This window comes from Drosophila obscura, unplaced genomic scaffold (assembly GCF_018151105.1).
Source record: "Drosophila obscura isolate BZ-5 IFL unplaced genomic scaffold, ASM1815110v1 contig_58, whole genome shotgun sequence".
Classification (NCBI taxonomy): Eukaryota; Metazoa; Arthropoda; class Insecta; order Diptera; family Drosophilidae; genus Drosophila; species Drosophila obscura.
The window spans coordinates 3,399,183-3,419,437 of NW_024542848.1; the positions used below are offsets into that span (position 1 = coordinate 3,399,183).

General features: G+C 36.0%; 1 protein-coding gene across 3 annotated transcripts in view; it reads left to right on the plus strand.

Moving 5' to 3' along the window:
- Positions 1-656: 656 nt before the first annotated feature.
- Positions 657-20,255, plus strand: part of LOC111080954 (protein ROP) — a 33,655-nt gene continuing 14,056 nt past the window's right edge. For 2 of the 3 annotated variants that reach the window (XM_041595401.1, XM_041595404.1), the window contains exons 1-4: positions 657-865; positions 6,822-7,001; positions 7,057-7,212; positions 7,325-7,434. In XM_041595401.1, the coding sequence (XP_041451335.1) occupies positions 838-865; positions 6,822-7,001; positions 7,057-7,212; positions 7,325-7,434 (474 nt within the window). In that variant the 5' untranslated portion in view covers positions 657-837. Of the gene's footprint in view, positions 866-6,821; positions 7,002-7,056; positions 7,213-7,324; positions 7,435-7,986; positions 8,091-20,255 lie in introns of all 3 variants that reach the window. The other variant, XM_041595403.1, reaches the window with a different exon arrangement.

Sequence of the window (20,255 nt, forward strand, 5' to 3'; positions counted from 1 at the left end):
CTGTACGTGTGCCGACTGCGCTGCCCGAAATTTTTTCCTATGCACAGTGTATATGACGCTGAAGGCCTCTGATTTGGACGATCAAAAGGCCAAGTGCAAGATCTGCAAAATAGTTTTGTCTTGTGTATTGCAGACTAATCTTAAACAGGGAAAAACTGAACAAGTGAGTGAACCACTGAACAGGAAACAACTGAAAAAGTGAACAAGTGAGCAACTGAGTGAACAAGTGAGTAAGTCAGCAACTGAGTGCACAAGTGAGCAACTGAGCAAAGTGAGTGAGTTGTTCACTCACTTAAAAGTGAGCAACTGAACTTGTTCATTAAAGTGAACTCTCGTTACCCAACTCTAGTACAGAGCCTATAAAACAGTTGTTGCCCGAAAAAATTTCTTATCGGTTTCATACGAAAATCAACCCTGATTCTGTTCGCGAGGTGTTTTTTCGGATCTGAGTACTGGGCTTTAATAAAAAACAAATGAAATATATATAAGTTGGTCCGACTTAGAATAAATTTTGTACTTGTATTACAAAAGTTTTTCGTATATCATTCCGCATACTTTGATTGAACTGAACTCAAATTGATCGATATAAAATCAAAACCATTTGGTGGAGTACCGCCAATGTTTCAAAATATCGACTAGAAAATTCGTTGATATCTTAAATACATATAGGTCAAACTAACATCACTCGTTTTCCTAAAGCCATCAAAACGAAATTATAAATTGTTTAACAACAATTTGTGTGCCAAAAATATTTGGAAAACTTAACATAAAGTTCTGTGTATTAGAGTGCTTGGTTTAAATAGGTTATTGCTCCATAACTTTTTACATCCAGTTAAGATGGCGTTGAAAGTATTGGTGGGCCAGAGTAAGTGCATACTAACTTTACAAAGTTATATACCAACATGTCGTAGGTCGTGTACATCCTTTATTGATTATTCCCACAAAATTGTCGGTGACTAACAGTATAGGAGAAAAATTGAATGGCTTAAAAATATATGTATGTATGTATACCTACTACCACAGAATAAGTATGTACATATCATACATGGTGGACTGCGTATGTTCATCATACCTAATTAATGAATCTTGTTTTCCATATAATAATTACTATTAGCTTTGACTAAAACTATTTTCTTTATTTAAGCAAAATTATTTCTCAATTATTAATGGCTTATGTAGATATATATGTGTATTTATACACGTTGGTCGACGTTTAATGCTATTGATGTGTTCACAGTTTGCTTATATACATACTTATATATGTATGTAGGTGAATCAGTTCATGAGTCAAACGAAAATAATAGTTTAAGAACAAAAACACAACTAGGGTGGGTCATTGATTATGATTATACATACGTACATATATTATTGATTAGCGTAACTAGCAAAGTTGATATGGAATTGTGATAGTATTACAGCTAAAGCCACCGAATAAATTGTGTCCTGCGATGTCAAACCAAAACACATCCTCTTCCGCTCTCTCATATATCGCGAAAAACTATTATTATAGCCAGAATAAAGAAGAAAATTTACCCTCTCTCTCTTTCAAACACATAGTAAAAGTAGAAGTTAAGGCATGTGAAACTAGTCAACAAAATTTTACGTGTTTTGGCATCCAACCTATTTATGTCTGGTACCCGACGAGCTTAGGAATGTATGTAAATATTAGATATGTGGTCGAAGTGGGTGTATGTAACGCACAGAAAGGAACTTTTTTACCCCATAAAAAATATATATATTCTTGATATGCACCAATAGCGGATTCGATATAGCCATGTCTGTCTGTCCGTCTCGATGAGCGTTTTATTCGATATTTGAAAATTAAAATTAGTTCCCAATTATTCTTTAAGCATTTTTTTTCATTAATATAAAGTTTTTTATACTATAGGATAATGTTATTAAAGAAAAGAGATCCATTTGTACTTTAGAGTCGATCTCAGGCTGATCAAAATAATAGGTACACTTGAAGTGTTGTTAAGATACAAATTTGTTAAATGAATATTTAATATTTTTTTTGTTTTATTAGTATTAACTAGTTAATATCCAGTGTATCCACCTCTATTTTTAGTTACCTTTATAATTCCTTTTGGCATACATTTAAAAGGCGTCTGGCAGGTTTCTATAGGTGTCTCATACCACAATTTTTGGACGCCCTCCCATAATTTTCGCTTGTTTAAAAATGAAAACTTATCTAATTTCTTTTTTAAATCACCCCACAAGTTTTCAATTGGATTCAAGTCGGGAGATTGACTAGTTCACATTAAAACGTAAATTTGTTGTTCCTGCAAAAAGTTGGTCAAACGCCTTGATGTGTGCTTTGGGTCGGTATCTTTTGTAATATCCAACGCAAGGGCATATTTTCTTCAGAATAGGGTAACAAAGCACTCTACAATATGAACTTGTATTCCTCATTCTGTTCATTCATTCATAATTATATTGCCACCTCCATGTTTGAACCTTTCTTGCTTTTCTCCCTGGAAGGTTGGCTTGTTGTAGCCGTCTACGGATCGTTGGAGCACTAACTTCTTGTCCCATTTCTGCTTCAATAACCTTTGACGATTAAATGGGTAATTTTTGCTCAGAGATATAATGTAGTGGTCAAGTTTTTGGCTTTTTTTTCTGTGGTCTTCGGCGAGTTTCATGACTAGGTTTCCTTTTTAAAGTATTTTTAACAAAATTATGAGATCTTTTCATTAATTTGGCAATGGCCCGAAGAGATGGCCTTCTTTTTCAGACTAAGAGACAATCGGGCTTCCTCCTCTGTACAATGAGAATTTCGATCCATTCTTGTAAGGAACAAAAAATTATTTGTTTATGTTTTGACTTACGTAGATGAAATTTAACCTAAACGGCAAAACAAGCAATAATTTCTAAACTATTTACTTGAAGAATTATTGACACTGTACCTATTATATTGATCAGCCAAAATGTTGTCAACTCACATTTTCAATAAAAGCTCTGTTATAAGGATTCCCCTTATTTCATGTTTTTGTCAAGGAGTTGCAACATATTGAAAAACAAAAATTACTAAAAAAAAAGAATTTTGTTTTCAACACATAAAGTACGATAAAACTGATTTTAATTTAACATTTTCAACGTGTACCTAGTATTATGATCATATGTGTATATAATTGAAAATTTATTTTCGTATATATTTAATAAATTTATTTCTAATGGCACCAAAATTTTACCTCACCAAAATAAATCTAAAGCAGAGTATCCAGCACTACGGAATCGATCAAATTTCTGTCAAACTTCATATAAAAAACGAAAAGGAACGTGCGAGTCACTTCTTGGGACGCGACTCTACTTATACCCGTACTCAGTCAGTATATACATTTTGAGCGTATGATTTTTTAGAATTTTAGAATAAAAAAAAAATTTTACATTTTACATTTTTTTGCTACATCTGTTATCTACATCTACATCTACAATGTATATTTTACATCTAACATGTAGATTATAGATGTACTATTCATATTCTACATCTCCTCCGTTAGGGGTTGCTCGCGCACTGAACGCGGCAGAGTGTGCGAGCGAGAAGGAAAATGAGTTGCGTTGTCGTTTGTGGGGAGGGGGGGCAGGGGAAGCAACTGAAAATTAATTTCGTCATTCTGGCTATAATTTTAATCCGATCTGATTAAGATTCGGCAGTCTGGTAGATATGGTCATTCTCTACGATACTGCGTTTTTAGTTTTATCGTATCTTTAAAATTGAGCCTGCCACAGATTTTCGTCTTTTGTGGTGGCGGAAGAGGGCGAAATTTTGAAATACACTTGTAGCAGTGTGATATCACATGAGTCTGGAAACTAAATTGGGTTTCTCTAGCTCTTATAGTCTCTGAGATCCAGGCGCTCATCGAGACGGACAGACGGACGGACAGACAGACGGACATAGCTATATCGACTCGGCTATTGATGCTGATCAAGAATATATATACTTTATGTGGTCGGAAACGTTTCCTTCTCTGCGTTGCACACATCCACTTTTACCACAAATCTAATATACCCCTTAACTCTTTTTTGAGTACGGGTATAAAAACTGTGGTAGGAATTTTTCGTTTATCCAGCAACACGAGCGGAATCCACAGATTTATATCGATAGTTGCCTATCGGGACCGTGTGTGGACTGAGAAAACAGCGGACACCCAGCTCAGAACAGTTGGCACTGTTAACAAAAAAGAGCTGATTCATCAACCCTGTTTTAGCTATGTTCCACATTCTCACGGAATAACTGGCAAATTCCTGGCAAGAATTTGTTGAGGTGCTGGAGACGGGCACAACGAAGTGCTAGCTCCCATTTGTCAGATAAAATATCGATATCAATATCGGCCGGGGGTAAAAACCATTACCCATTTTTTTCAGTTTTGGTATAATGCGAATTCCTAAACGATGGCATACATACATATGGCCGCATTTACATGTTGATGTTGGAAATTTTATTTTTTTTAACTTAATTTGAATCATTCAGATTTTGATCACTGAAAAGGTCGTTTTTGTGTTTCTCAACAAATAGAGCCCAGCAGTCACCACAAATAGAAACATGATTGCATAGTCGAAACAAAACCGAATTAAGTTCATATTTAACTCGATTTTCATGTGCTACACTGTCACACATCTTATCGTTTATTGACACAGTGCGCGTTAAAAATCCCTTTACATCAATCTATTTCTTTTCAAATAATTCCATCCATGATTTTTTGTGCACGGTCCTGAACATTTTTTTTATTTTTTTCATAATTATTTAATTTAAATATATAGAGAAAATCAACTTACACGAATTTTTTTGTATGTGATTGATTTCAAATCCCGTTTTGTTAAAGCAATGCTAATTCCCCGCTATTCTCGAACTCAGCATCAACGAAGCATTGGAGAAATTTAAAAAAGTGTGATTCTGGTTGAACGTTTGAAAATGGAAATCTTCTCAACTCCTTCCTAAACGACAAAATAAATTATATATTAAATGTATACGTTAGTTTACAACACATTTTTTTATAACCGTTGTTTGGCTATTAAGAGTTTTCAATAGCCGTTAATGTTGTACAATTTATTTCGTATTGTTAAAATAAAGTATGCGTCAGTATGACCGATAAAATAAAGTGATGCAATGGATATGAAGATCAATACTTGCCCTATGCAAGAATCTTAGAAGAGAGCGAGAGAAAGCGATAGAAAGAGAGCGTAATTGCAGCTTGGGCTGCTGCTAAGCTGAGAACGCACGTTAGCTAGAGCGCGAGAAAAGTGCAGGAACGAAGAAGACGGGATAGATAGACGAAAGAACGGCGCAAGCATATGCGGAGACAATGGGTATTTACAGTGGGCAGTGCAAATAATAAAAAATGAAGATGATTTACGTAAGGCTGCTCCACTAATTACACTACTCGACAAAATCGAACTTTTTTTTCCTCAAGGATCCAAACCGATTTTTTCTGATAGATATGGGGCTTTAAATTTTTTTAAAGAATTATGTTTTTTTTCTATGGCAGAACTTTTTTTTGAAGTCTGGTATTTTTTTTTAAAGCTTTTTTTCAGAGGTAGCGCTTGTTTTTTTCACATAACTCTAGTATCTTACGTCTGGTTGTAAAGCATTGCTATTTTGAAAAGATAATTAAAACAGCTAGAAGTTAAGCCTAAGCACTTTGTGATTACAGCTTACCGTCTGGGAAATATAAAGCATTGAAATGCAAAAATGATGATTTTTGTGCGGTATTTTTTACGAAATTTTGACTTTAAAAACTCAGGAAAAGTCGGTGCGTTAATTTGGCGTCGTTTAAGGTATCGCTCATTAAAATCTATGGAGAGACTTTGGAGCTAAAATTCGTTAACCAAACCTAAAATATGGTAAAAATGAACAAAAAATACCTTTTGGAAGGTTGCGAGCCCAACTGCCAATTGGGAACAAAGCAAACGAACAAGGGTTGTACATTGTACGTTGTACCTGATCGCGTTTCTTTCCAACCAGACGTAAGATACTAGAGCTATGTGAAAAAAACAAGCGCTAACTCTGAAAAAAGCTTTAAAAAAAATACCAGTTTTCAAAAATTCTTAAAAAAAAAGTTCTGCCATAGAAAAAAAAAAAAAATATCATCAAACCATTTCTAAGCCCCAAATCTTTAAGAAAAAGTTCGTTTTGTTCCTTGAGGAAAAATCGTGTTGACTAGTGTTATTACCTAGAGATTTTACGACTAAATACCGGGCTGAGAAACCCGACACCCGTACAAAAAAAAGAGTTAAGGGGTATATTGTATTAGTGGTAAAAGTGGATGTGTGCAGCGCAGAGAAGGAAACGTTTCCGACCTCGTAAAGTATATATATTCTTGATCAGCATCAATAGCCGGTCGATATAGCCATGTCCGTCTGTCCGTCCGTCCGTCTTGTTGAGCGCCTGGATCTCACAGACTATAAGAGCTAGGGCAACCTCTCTTTCTCGCTCGCACACTCTGCCGCGTTCAGTGCGCGAGCAACCCCTAGCGGAGGAAGTGTAGAATATAAATTATACATCTATAATCTACATGTTAGATGTAAAATATACATTGTAGATGTAGATAACAGATGTAGCAAAAAAATGTAAAATGTAAATTTTTTTTTATTCTAAAAAATCATATGCCCAAAAATTTATATGCTGACTGAGTACGGGTATAAGTAGAGTCGCGTTCCCAGAAGCGACTCACACGTTCCTTCTCGTTTAATTTTTATTATCTTTACTTATATCTCTTTGGCGTCGTTTTTACTCTAAAATGTCGGGGACTTATTGAATGTGTAGTTCAAAATATTAATTTTATAAAATTAAATGAATTTCTTTATTTTGCATGAAACCTTAGAAATCATGAACGAGGTGGTCAAGTACAAGCCACCACCACCAAAGAAGCATGGCGCTCCATTGGCTGTTAAAAATGGAGCTGGTGGCATGGAGTGGCGGGTGTTGGTGGTGGATAAGCTGGGTATGCGAATGGTTTCCGCCTGCACCAAGATGCATGAGATCAGTGCTGAGGGTATTACTTGTAAGTCTTTTTGTTTGTTATTACTTACGTACAAAATAACCGATATCATCCGCAGTGGTAGAGGACATCAACAAGAAACGTGAGCCATTACCCACCATGGATGCGATTTATTTAATTACCCCGTCAGATGATTCTGTTCGTGCATTAATACGGGATTTTGAGAATCCTGCGCGCCCCATGTACCGGTTTGCGCATGTCTTTTTCACCGAGGGTATGATTCTAGTTGCCAGTTATTGGTGTTCTTATGTTTGAGATCCATTTTTTTATAATTTCGTATTTTGATTTTTATTATTTTCATGAAATCTAACCACATTACTGAATAGCCATTCCTCCCAGAGCATTCGATATGCTGCAAGCACATAAAGGTATTTGTCGGCGCTATGTCCGTACCTGCAAAGAAATCAATCTTGCATTTCTAGCGTCTGAAGCTCAGGTATTAAAAGCGTTCAGCGCTTCTCTAGTCAAATTAAAACTCCTATGCCGTTCCTCTAATATATAACATAAAATCTATACTACGCTATTTTAAATCTACCTTTTGTGTGTTCCGCCCCACAACTAACTTCTACCATAAATAATAGGCAAAATGATGTAGCTGACTTAATGAAAGATTTTAACAAATCGATGCCTCCATCCTTAATTTGTTCATATTCATAACTATAAAAACTTTATAGTTTTGATTTTTGAGCTGCCAAGTGAGCATTTTTATTATTTCAGTGTTTTCCGAATCAAACAAAATAATAACTGTTTTATTATCTAAAAAAATGGAAAATCAGAATCAGAAATCAGATCTCCAGTTTTACTGTCAACTTTAAATTTATACACATACATAAATATACACATACATATTATTTACTCCGTTCTCTGTATATAGCATCATATATACATATTATATATATATATATGTAGTAAAGTATATGTATATGTATATATACATATATTTTTCTGTATATACAAATCAAAATTTTTAATGTGCATATAATTATAGTTTGCCCGGAGGAATTGTTTAACGATTTGTGTAAATCGTGCGCTGCAAGAAAGATCAAAACTCTAAAGGAGATTAATATTGCATTTCTACCTTACGAATGCCAGGTGCGCTCAAAAACTAACACTAATTTTATGTGTACAATAATTTATATCAAGTCATCAGTGCTCCTAAGAACAAAGTGTTTGGCTTTATTTTTCTATTTATATAAATCTTAATTATCTACTTGGAACATTTCTATGAATTTATAGTGTCACATGGCACACTGTACAGACGTTAAATATCTATTCGTGCATATGGCTTTTTGTCATACATGTGTTGTAAAACCTACGTTTTAATCCGCACATTACCTTGCGCGGTCTTGCTCTGGCCAATTTTAGCGCTAAAGCATCAACAACGAAAAATCTCCTTAAGTTTTGTTAAACTTGTTTTGTAGTGTTCAATTTAATGTGTGTTATTTGTATGCAAACAAATCGTATGAAAAATATATATACCAAATTGTAAATATAAAAAAAATTGACTAAAATTCACGATCAATAAAAAACGATCAATTCAGTTTTACCCTTACACCTATTCCCTTGTTCACTTACATGTATTCGGCTTATTCGCAATTTTGTAATAATCAAAAATTTTAAAAATTGCCACATAAAAAATTTGTGTTGTGGTAATTCAAAAATTACAAAGAAAAATAAGTAAAACGCTCTGAGAGTCCTTTAAAAATACATTTTTATTCTCGTCGAGTAAAGATAGTTTTTTTTAACTTAATATGAGTTCGCGTTTTGTTTTTTATACCCGTACTCAAAAAGAGTTAAGGGGTATATTGTATTTGTGGTAAAAGTGGATGTGTGCAACGCAGAGAAGGAAACGTTTCCGACCTTATAAAGTATACATATTCTTGATCAGCATCAATAACCGAGTCGATATAGCCATGTCCGTCTGTCTGTCCGTTTTGTTGAGCGCCTCGATCTCAGAGACTATAAGAGCTAGGGCAACCAAATTTGGTTTCCAGGCTCATGTGATATCACACTGCTACAAGTGTATTTCAAAATTTCGCCCCGCCCCCACAAAGGACGAAAATCTGTGGCAGGCACAGTTTTAAAGAAACAATAAAACTAAAAGCGCAGTATCGTAGAGAATGCCCATATCTACCAGATTGCCGACTCTAAATCGGATCGGATCATAATTATAGCTAGAATGAAGAAATTCATTTTAAGTTGCTTCCCCGGCCTCCTTCAGCAAGGGAACCGCTACTCATTCTCTTTCTCGCTCGCACATTCTGCCTCGTTATGTACGCGAGTGCCCGCTGGCGGAGAAGATGTAGAATCTAAATGGTACATGTATAATCTACATGTTAGATGTAGAATATACATTGTAGATGTAGATAACAGATGTAGCAAAGAAAATGTAAAATGTAAAATTAAAAAAAAAAGTTTTACATTCTAAAAAACCATAAGCTTATACTGACTGAGTACGGGTACAAGTAGAGTCGCGTCTCCAGAAGCGACTCACACGTTCCTTCTCGTTTTTTTTTGTCAAGCAGTCGGACAGCCAGACAGCTCACAACACTACTGTTTCAATTATCGTCTATAACAACATACTCGGAGAGCTATTTTACGCACTGAAAACCGAGTCTAAAAACTGTCTGTTAGTTCATACTACTAAAGTATGTGCTCAGATAAAAAAATTAAGTCTTGTTGTTGCTATGCAAAAACCTTGTTTTTGTTGCACGCAGTAAATAAATAATTCATAACTTTAAAATTCTGACAAGTCTAAAGTCTTTCACAGTCTCTAAGATTTAAGCGCTGATCAAGACGGACATACGACAGATTGATCGGTGATCGAGAGTATATTAACTTTATGGATCGGAAACTATTTCATCCTACTTTTCGTGTACGTTTACGCGAATTGAATATACCCCTGTACTCTATAAGTACCGTCTGCACAGGTTATAATGCTGGTGAAAACCTTTATAAGTATTTTATCATATACATATGTAGCTTCAAAGAAACGTGGCATAAAATACATTAATAGCTTGGATCCGGTTTTAAATTACTTTTTTTTTCATCGATATTCTATATTTTCTTATGTCTAGTTCAGCGAACAATTTAGTGTATGCGCACACAAAAGCCGCTGTTATGTGTAACAGAGATTTTATTACTATTACATCGATGATACATCGGCCAAATCGGGCTGCGACAGCTCTTAGCACGTGTTAAAACCTAAAATATTGTTTCTCTGACCAATAATTCCTGAGCCAATTTTGACAATGGGAAACAAAAATTATTAAAAAAAAAAAGACACTAAATGGATCCTGGTCATGGTGCCAATTAAGTTTTAATGCATTAGATATCTTTTTTTTTTTTGTATAATATGTATGCATTTTACCTTTCAATTAATAAAAAAATGTTTCCTAATTAATTGTGCAAAAATGGGAGCAACAATTTTTTCGTTTTAAAAAATAAAAATAAATTAATAAAAAATGTTGGTTCTTGTAGATTCTTTGTTTTTCATATCTCAGAATTTTCCCATCAAATCGATCAAATTATATCTTTTATGTTACTCCTACCAAAGACAATATGTATAATAGTAAGATAAATTGCGCCCATACATATAAATTACCATATGCGAAAATTTTTTTTTGAAGCGACGAACGCCATCTCACTCGCTCACGTGCAAATCCAAAAATAGAATTCGCTTGCCTGTGTGAGTAAGCTAAGAAACTGCAAGGGCGAATGGGTGTGTATTTTTGCAAAGCAGACAATTTTTGAGACGAAGTTACGTTTATGAAATTTCTTCTGCATAACAAAATTGAACAACCCAAATTGAACAATTTATACCATTTTAAATAGACTGGAATGTTAGCATTAGAAAACCGAAGAAATATCCATACATTAAAATTCCATCTTGTTTTACATGACATAAGCTGAATTCCTATGAAATATGCTGTTCAATGAGATAGTAGTGTTTTTTTTAGAAAATCGAAAAAACAACAAAACTCAAATGAAAAAAAATAATGTTCTTTATGTTTCTTGAGCTACAATATTTGGTTTTTAATCAATTTGGTTTTCATTGCGAACTTGCACCGGCCGAACATGGGTCATTAATCTCTGGCCATCGCTTCAACAGGAGATGAGCCAATAATTATTGGATAGGATTATAATCCTTGCTAAAACTTTGCTCTTTTTTTCCATTTTTGTCACTGTGACACAGGCCATTCCACATGCGTTTTTCCAAACTGAAGTGCACCCATGTACTCTCAGACCCAAATGCGGAGCTTTATGGGACTTCTTGCATTCAAATAATGTTTAATCAACCGTCGAGGAACTGTCACATCACTGGCAGAGCGATTTGAAATTGTTTTTTCAGTATACTTCTTATAGTTAATTGGGTTAAATACAATAGTGAGAGTGCATGCAACTTAGTTTTCAATCCCATTGTACCTCCTGTCTTAAGTTTTTAGTTTAACTATTAGGTCTCCTCTTCTGGACAGAGCAATGATTTCTTCAACGCTCCAAAATCAAAAGTACCGCTATGTCCAAAACTTTTTTTCATCCAATTATTCGATATCTGAATTGAGCTTATGGATGGTGGCTTATTTAAATTAATTTGCTTTGTTTTTTTTTTTTTTTTTTTTTTAAATTAATTTAACCCAGCACTACTATTTCATTGAAAAGCATTGAAAAGAGTACGGGTATAAAAGCAGAGTCTCGTGCCCAGAAGCGACTCACACGTTCCTCCTCGTTCTGTACTCGATTTGGTACAAAGGTTACGGATGGGTTAAAAACTGCTTCTACCTCGCTATCAGATAAAGACCATACAATAGTTCTTGGTGATTTCAATTTGCCAGGTACTGTTTGGTCTTCGGTAAACGAGTCTAATAACCGTTTGCCCATGTCACGTGATGACTTTATTGTCGGCTTGTTGGACCTATCCCTGTCTCAAAACTTATCACCTAAAAACTTAAAATCAAGACTATAGAATTTCAAGAAGCTAGTTCTCCTCTCGCGTTTTGTAATGGCTCGGTCAAATTTCTCCGTTCTTAACTCGCAATGCTATACAAATTACTCATCTCGAGCCAGGATACGCTTTTCACAGGACCCTAAATAGTTTAACATCTTCGTAAGCCGTAAGTGAAAGCTCACGCTTCATGATCTTCGACTAGTTAAGCCGGTGTATTCACCAGGTCCTGACGGAGTTCCTGGCTGTGTACTTAAGTATTCTGGGGACGCTCTGTGTGGACCCCTGCTGTAACTATTCACAATTCTACACACATATTCTTCATGCTTCCCCTGATCTGAAAATAATCTTTTCTCATTTATCTACATAAGGTAGCAAGTTATCCGCTATTCCTAAAATGTTTGAGACAATTTTAACTCTGCACTCTTAACTCTTTACCTATCAATGTTACTGCTTTTCATACTTTTTATCAATGACCTGGCCTTATAATGAACAAACTCTCGTGTACTCATGTGTGCGGATGATGTTTAACTTTGTGTCCAGCATAAGGACATAACATTTCACTATATCCATTGCCATCCGATCTCAATAACGTTCAGTCATGGTGTTCTGTAAATATGTTACATCTTAATGCCTCGAAATGCAAAGTAATTAAATTTCATCGCTTTAGCCCCTTGTTGGCTCTTTACACCCTCTGCTGTGTGTCTCTTGAGAGAATTACCTTAGTTGATGATCTTATTGTTAAACTTTTCTGAACACATTTATACCATGGTAAATGAGACCATGAGCTTACTTGGGTTTATAAAGAGGTGGTCCAAGGAATTTGACGACCCCTATGTAACAAAGTGTATATATCTCGCTTGTTCGTCCGATTTTAGAGTATGGCTGTTTTGTACTGTTAAGCGCCAAATTTACAGCTGTTATACCCACGAATTAGTGCCAGCTCATACAAAAAGGCCTCTGTTATGTTTAAAAGACTTATCGATAGCCACATCGGGCAGCGACAGTTGTTCGCACGAATTCACTATTTGTTGTTGTACCGACCAATTTTTTTTAAATCCATCTTCTAGTTCTAGAAAGTTTGCATGATTGGTCAGAACACATTGGAGCTTCAATGAGTTAACCAAAGCGCCGGTAATAACGGCCAAAACAACTGTTTACCTCGTATTCTAATACGTTCTTTGTGGCAATTGTCAAAGAGTTGGACTATGGGATCGACAGTTCATGGGCTCGACCCTTCATGGTTCGATACAATTGTAACCACTGATTTATCGTTTCAGTTCAACAATTCATTCTACTTCTCGCATATATAATCCGACGAACTACGCTCTCTCTTTTTCATGGCTCTATTATCCACAAGTGAAGCGTTTTTCATCCAGTTGTCTCGAAAGGTGTCTGTGCAAAAGTAATTAATTTCAGATAGTCGAGACATCAATCTATGAGACATAAAAAATGGTGAAACTAATTCTCCAGTTTACTCCACAGCTTTATAACCACTGCTTCTTCCAAACAATGGTCAATGCATCCTTGATCCGGGAATACATTGGCACCACCATACGGAATAAATGAATAGGGTTATTCTTCAGCCAAACACAGCCCAAAACTTAAATTCAAACCGAATTGGCTTTTCTTTTATAAATACATTGCAGGAATAGGCAATCATTTGTTCGCCAATACAAACTACAAACTTCATGAGTATCCAATCATGAAATAGAGTCGCAGTTTCGTTTGTTACTCTCGTAAATAAACTCCTCTATCTCCCTTTTTGTTGAAATAGGGGACAAAAAAACCTTAAATGTTTAAAGCTGTCACTCACATCTATCAGAAAAAATAATTTTGGTGCACAGCGGAAAAAAAATTGTATTTTGTTGAGTAGTGTAATTAGTCCCTGGCTTTCCTTGCTTAGAATATTGGATATAATGAAGCATAATAAATCACAACTAACACTAAAATGAAAATTATGCATTTTTGTATATCGTTTACGACCAGTGGTCGAAAAATCGAACAGTAAATTTTAACTTTAGCGTTTTCAAAAAACACTACACTGATTGAGCTTTGTGCAATATATATATCCAATATAATATAACATTTGAAGCATTCAGATTATTCTACATATTTGCTTTAGGCCTTACAAATCCTAAAAGTTAATTTGCGCGGTTAAAAGGAGGTTTAAATATATAAAATACCCCTCCAAAAATTATTTAAGTCAACAAAGGTGTAATCTACCATATTTTCAAAGCTATATATATTTTACGCTAACGTCCAAAACCAAAGTCACGGGTCGATTTTTCGACCAAAGGGTGGAAATGGGCTAACTCAGGAAAATGTATGTCATATTTTTCAACGATGTTTTTTTTACTTTGGATATGCAATTACTGCGCCATTAAGTGGCCCATGCGACACCAAGCCGAAGCCTCTTACGCCTGGATCCCAGGCAGAAACGCAGCTCTCCTCCCGCCCAACCGACCGAGGGGCACTGCCGAATGATGCGCGACACGTGTAACCGAACCGGTCGTGAACATGCAGGAAATATAGATGTTAGACTAATATTCGACAAAAATTAGAGCTAAACACAACCAAAAGTAAAAAAATATGCATACAAAAAAAATAGTAATTACGGGAAAGGTAGTATTAGTGATATAAAAAGAGCATTGGAATCAGCAGTAGATATAATATAGTAAAGGGAAATATAATACGAGCATAAGACCCCAAACGGATCGTGCAAGGAATTACTCGATCTACAAAGTGGAAGTAACAAATTAATGTAGTTTCTAGTGGATCTAGTAGGAATCGCGAAGTTTATGCGGCTCTACAATTCAGGGCTATCTACGTCTCTTTTGATGAAGTTTTTCATAAAAATCACACCAAGAATGCTAGCGTTAACTAGGATGGAAGGTTTATTAAAAGCAATATATTAGGGTAAGGCGACAATCTCACAATTGCATTCCAGTTAAGACTACGCAGAGAAAAAAAAATTGTTCTGTACTGATTCTATAGTGGTGTATTGGTCAGTGCAAAAAGAAAAAGTGAATTCATCTTAACAGCTGCGGCAGCCAGATTTGGCTATCGATAACACGATAAAACGCAAGACTTTTCCGTTTTCAATACGGCATTATTCTCCCCGAAATGAATTGCAAAAGGAAAAAAATAAATGACAATGATGCATTGACATGAATTCGACACCATTACCTGGGCTTTTGAGTTTATGACCTTTTTATAATAATTTTTATTTAAACCAAACTCAAAATCGGATTTAAAAAAATTGGTCAGGGCAACAAAAAATAGTGAATTCCTCCGAACAGCTGTGGCAGCCTGATTTGGTTATAACCGATAATTATCGGTAAATCTCTGGTAAACATAACAGAGGCTTTTTGTATGAGCTGGCACTAACGCGTGTACAGAGTACAGCACAGAGAGTAAATAAATCGACTTGTGGATTCCAGTGCGCCTTGAAATTCCATCGGATCCAACGGAATTAAATTTTGACTCAACTGAGAATATGCGCGACCACTCAGATTCACTAGAATTTTATTTTTCCTTCGACCTTTCGAAGAATCTGAATTACACTACTCAAAAAAATTGAACTTTTTATTTAGGCTTCGAACCAAACCGACATTTTCTTCAAGATTTTTTTTTTTATTATTACGGGATTTCATTTATTGAATCTTCCCTATTAGAGACTTACGACAAGTATACAAATCTTAGCCTAATATATTTATTTAATTAATTACGCTTAATTACTTAGAGTACGTCCCTAGCTAAGTATTATTGCTGGGTGGGAAGGTCTCTTCGCCGGAGTCGTGTATGGCTAGTGTGCCAAGTTAAAGACTGCGCAAGTCTATTAGGATGGGCTTGAAGCTTGGCCTGGGACTTTGCTTTCACTTTGGCAATTTCATCTTTAACTGATCCTACATTTAAGTCTTTATGTATATTTTCATTCCGTATGTACCATGGTACCCCAGTGATAGTTCTTAGTATCTTCGATTGAGCTCTCTGGATTATTTCTAAATTACTAACGCAAGCATTTCCCCATAGCTCGGAGCCGTATGTCCAGATGGGTTTGAGAACTGCATTGTACAAAAGTACTTTGTACTCCAGTTTTAGTGGTGAACGGGTGTTTATTAGCCAATGTAGATTACTAGCTTTAAATTTAAGTAGATTTCTCTTCGCTTCGATGTGTTTACGCCAAGTAAGCCTTCTATCCAGATGATCACCAAGGTATGTTACTTCGGTGGTTTGTGGAATGTTGATAATGTTCAGACATAATGGAGGGCAAGTTTGTCTATTTAACGTGAAGGTGACATGCTTGCACTTTTGCTCATTTACATGTATCCTCCAGTCTGCTAGCCATTTTTCTAAGGCCACCAGATGAGATGATAAGTGATCCGTGGCCCTTCTTGGGCACTTGGAGCGACTTAATATGGCAGTATCATCAGCAAATGTCGAAGTTGTTGTTAGGCTGTTTGTCGGTAGATCTGCTGTGAATATTATATACAGTGTCGGTCCAAGCACGCTGCCTTGCAGTACACCAGCTTCAATTGGATGATATTCAGAGAGGAAATCTTTGCATCGTACTGCGAAACTTCTTTGCTGTAGGTATGACTCCAATATTCCATGGATGTTCTGTGGAAGTAATATTTTGATTTTGTGGATAAAGCCATCTAACCAAACGCGATCGAAAGCCTGGGCGACATCCAGAAAAACAGCGGAGCAATACTCCCGTCTTTCAAATGCATTTCGTATCTCAGAGGTTATACGGTTTACTTGTTCAATGGTTCCGTGTTTTTCGCGAAATCCAAAGTGGTAAGTCGGGATGGCACCGTTTATGTTACAAATGTTACAAATTCTGTTTCGGAAATGCAGAAGCGTGGTGGGCAGTATACTGCGGCTAGGTTTAGGTAGCCGCTCTGAATTTCAATATGAATTGCTGTTGCCTGTAGATAAGGTGTAGCAAATGAAGGCAATGGATAATGCCTAATGCGATTCTTGATCAGAACGCCAGTACCTCCATGTGCCTTACCATCGGGATGATTTGTCGCATAGAAGTTATAGCCATCGAGGTGAAAATAGTTTCTATTTGTTAGGTGAGTCTCTGATATGAGCATGGCGTCAATGTCGTGTTGAGCGAGGAACTGTAAGAGCTCGCATTTGTGCTGCGAAATGCCATTTGCATTCCAGAAACATCTATTTAGACAGGACATTTAAACAGATTTCTGTTTGATTAGGAGCTCCAGGAGGAGATTTTGGTTGCGCATAAGCTCCTGCATCGTTTGTTGTATTGCTACCATTGTGTTTGTTATAGTTACCAGCATTGATTCAATTCCACTAGACAATTTGGATAGATTAGCAGGGGTATGTTGGGCAGAGATTTCTGGGATCTGATTTGATGCCTGATTCTGCATTATTCCAGCTGTGGTTGGTTGAAGTGTCGGCTTAGAGACTGAGGCGTACAACCCGTTGTTGTAACTTAACGCCTGAGCAAAAGAAACTCATGAAGTCGTAGTTGATGGTATATATGTTAAGTTTTATCGGACGACCGGGTTTCGAGCTGCAGTTATTTGTTGGTTTAGGCGGTTTTTCAATTCTTTATAGACAGGACAACCTCTATAGTTGGCAGTATGGTTTCCCCCACAGTTGCTACATTTTTTGGCAGATGGGTCCTCCTTATTTACGGGGCAGGCCTCAGTGAGATGAACATCACCACAGGCAACGCAGACTGCCCGTAGAGTGCAATAGGTTTTCGTGTGTCCATATTCCTGGTAATTTGTGCATTGGACAGGTCCATTTCGTTTGTGTGGTTCCTCAACGGTGATCCTACGGTGCAGTAGATATTGAAGCTTGTATATTGGGTGAACTTCATTTTTACTTATATGCATACTTTCAGATGTCAGTTCTACTTTGAACATTCGCTGGGGAGTTTTATTTACATTTATTATGTTCATAGCCATTTTGACTTCAAAGCCCTTATCGTTAAGTCCATTTATTATCTCATTGATTGGGACTGTTGGTTCGATTCCTTTGATAACCACTTGTAATCCTTTGCTACTTTTATGTTGGTAGGTGTAGTAATTCATTTTTTCATTTTCGAGGTATTTCGCAACTGATCGATAGTTTTGTTCGTCATTGACTTGTATTTTTATTTCATTTATGTTACCCCTTCTTATGGACGTGACATAGAATGTGTTTGCGCCAATTGTATCAGTTTTTTTTTTTTTACCAGTTCAGCACAATTTGCCTGTCGAACATAAATAGGTGGCGGTCTTAATTTGTTGGCCTTGTGTGTTTAGGTGATCTCATCTTCATTTGGGACACTTAGTATCGCAAATCTATTGTTTGCTAGTGCCTTATGTGTCACAGTGTTCTCGGTTTTTTTTAGTTATTTTAGCTGCCTTGTTGTTCTTCACATTTTGTGGGCTCAATTTTCTTTTGATTTGCACATAGCGATCGAGCCCAGTCTGAATTAACGCTCCATTAGCATTTTTTGAACTTATTGGCTGGGAGAGTTGGGGCTTGTCGCAGTGGGTCGACAGTATCGGGCGCTGAGCAATTGCAGTGGTTGTTGTTGTGGTTGTTGTGGTCGAAGACACAGTTTTGAGCGAGGGCATTGTACTAGTTGTTGTCGATATTATCAAATCGCTGGTTAGGCAGTACGAGTCGGGGGATGGGCACTGAGCACTCCATGACCCACTTTGCAATGCAGGGGAGAGAGAGCGTGCTCTCTCCTCGTTCACTTGCAGTGATGCAGTTTTTGTTGGTACTGCTGCCTTTGGCGAGCGTATAGAGAAGTACGCGTTGTTTTTTGCTTGCGAGAGCCGACGCTCGTCTTGTTGTTGTTGCCGGGCTTGGCTCATTTTGGCTTTGGTTACAGTGCTTGGTGCTGGTGCTCTTAAACGTTGACATTTGTTCTTTTCTATTATTTCTATTAATCTTTATTACTCGATTGGATGGTATTCATGGGCAGCAAGATCACTAGTACCCATGCCTACTCCGAGCGCTTTTTCGCGAATTAATTTATGATTAATCGCGATTAATTGATTTAATTGATTTTCACCGCGGAGCGATACAAAAATACGTCTGTAGTCGTTGACGGTAATAAGTATGACTTCTTCAAGATTTGGGGCTTTAATTTTTGTTTAAGACTTATGGTTTTTTTCTATAGCAGAACTTTTTTAAGAATTTACAAAAAAAGCGTATTTTTTAACGCTTTTCTCAGAGGTAGCGCTTCCTTTTTCACATAACCTAAGTATTTACATCTGGTTGCAATGCCATTCTGAAAAGCTAATAAATGCAGCTAAAAAAATGTACCTGAACACTTTGTGGCTTCAGCTCACCTTCTGGGAAATATCAAAATTAATCATTTTTGAGAGGTAATTGTTTCAAAATTTGTACTTTAACCCTAAATGGTCATGCTTATTTTTAGTCCGTTAAAGACATGTTTCGGACATAACGACGAAATTTTTCAAAACAATCTCATTCTATAAATAAGAATAAAATAAAATATTTAATGATGCAACTTCATTCATTGATCTTCTGGTAAATGAAAAACAATAAAATTATACAAATTTAAACTGTTAACTAACTTAAAAGTTAAATAGTCGACAAAAACATTTTATTATATTCTCCATGAATAGGCACTTAGTATGTGGGCAAAATCGCGCACTGTTACGTTACATTCGCACACATATTTTAACGGAAATTTTCGCAATAACACATGAAACTGTATTTTTAATATTTATTGTATTTGCATTCAAAATTTCAAATCTGTATTGAAATATTGTGTTCATATAGATTTTTCTGTACGCGTTGATTTTTAAGGGTTGTGAACGTTTAATACAGCCTATTCCCACAGGCGACCATCCACGATCCATTTCGGGGATGGCCCGTAAGGTTTTGCCGCTCCTAAAAATTCCCAGTTATTCCACCATCCATCTGGGATGTTCCTAATTCTATTCGATAACACTAGTCAACACTAGAATTAGGCTGTGGCCCAAAATATAGATTCTTATAGATTTATGGTATTATGGAATTATGGTTTTTTTTTATGGTGTGGTTTTTTTTAAAGAATTTTTTAAAATATGGTTTTTTTTTTCAGAGGTACCGCTTCTATTTTTCACATAACATAAGTATCTTATATCTGGTTGAATAAAGCTTTGCAGTTTTGAAAAGCTGACAAACGCAGCTATAAATCCGACCCAGACCCTTTGTATCTGCAGCTTAACGCCTGGAAGATATTAAGCTTTCAAATTCAAATTTCATCATTTTTTTCGGTATTTTTTTTTTTTGTTCTCTCTCAAAATTTTGACTTAAAAAACTCG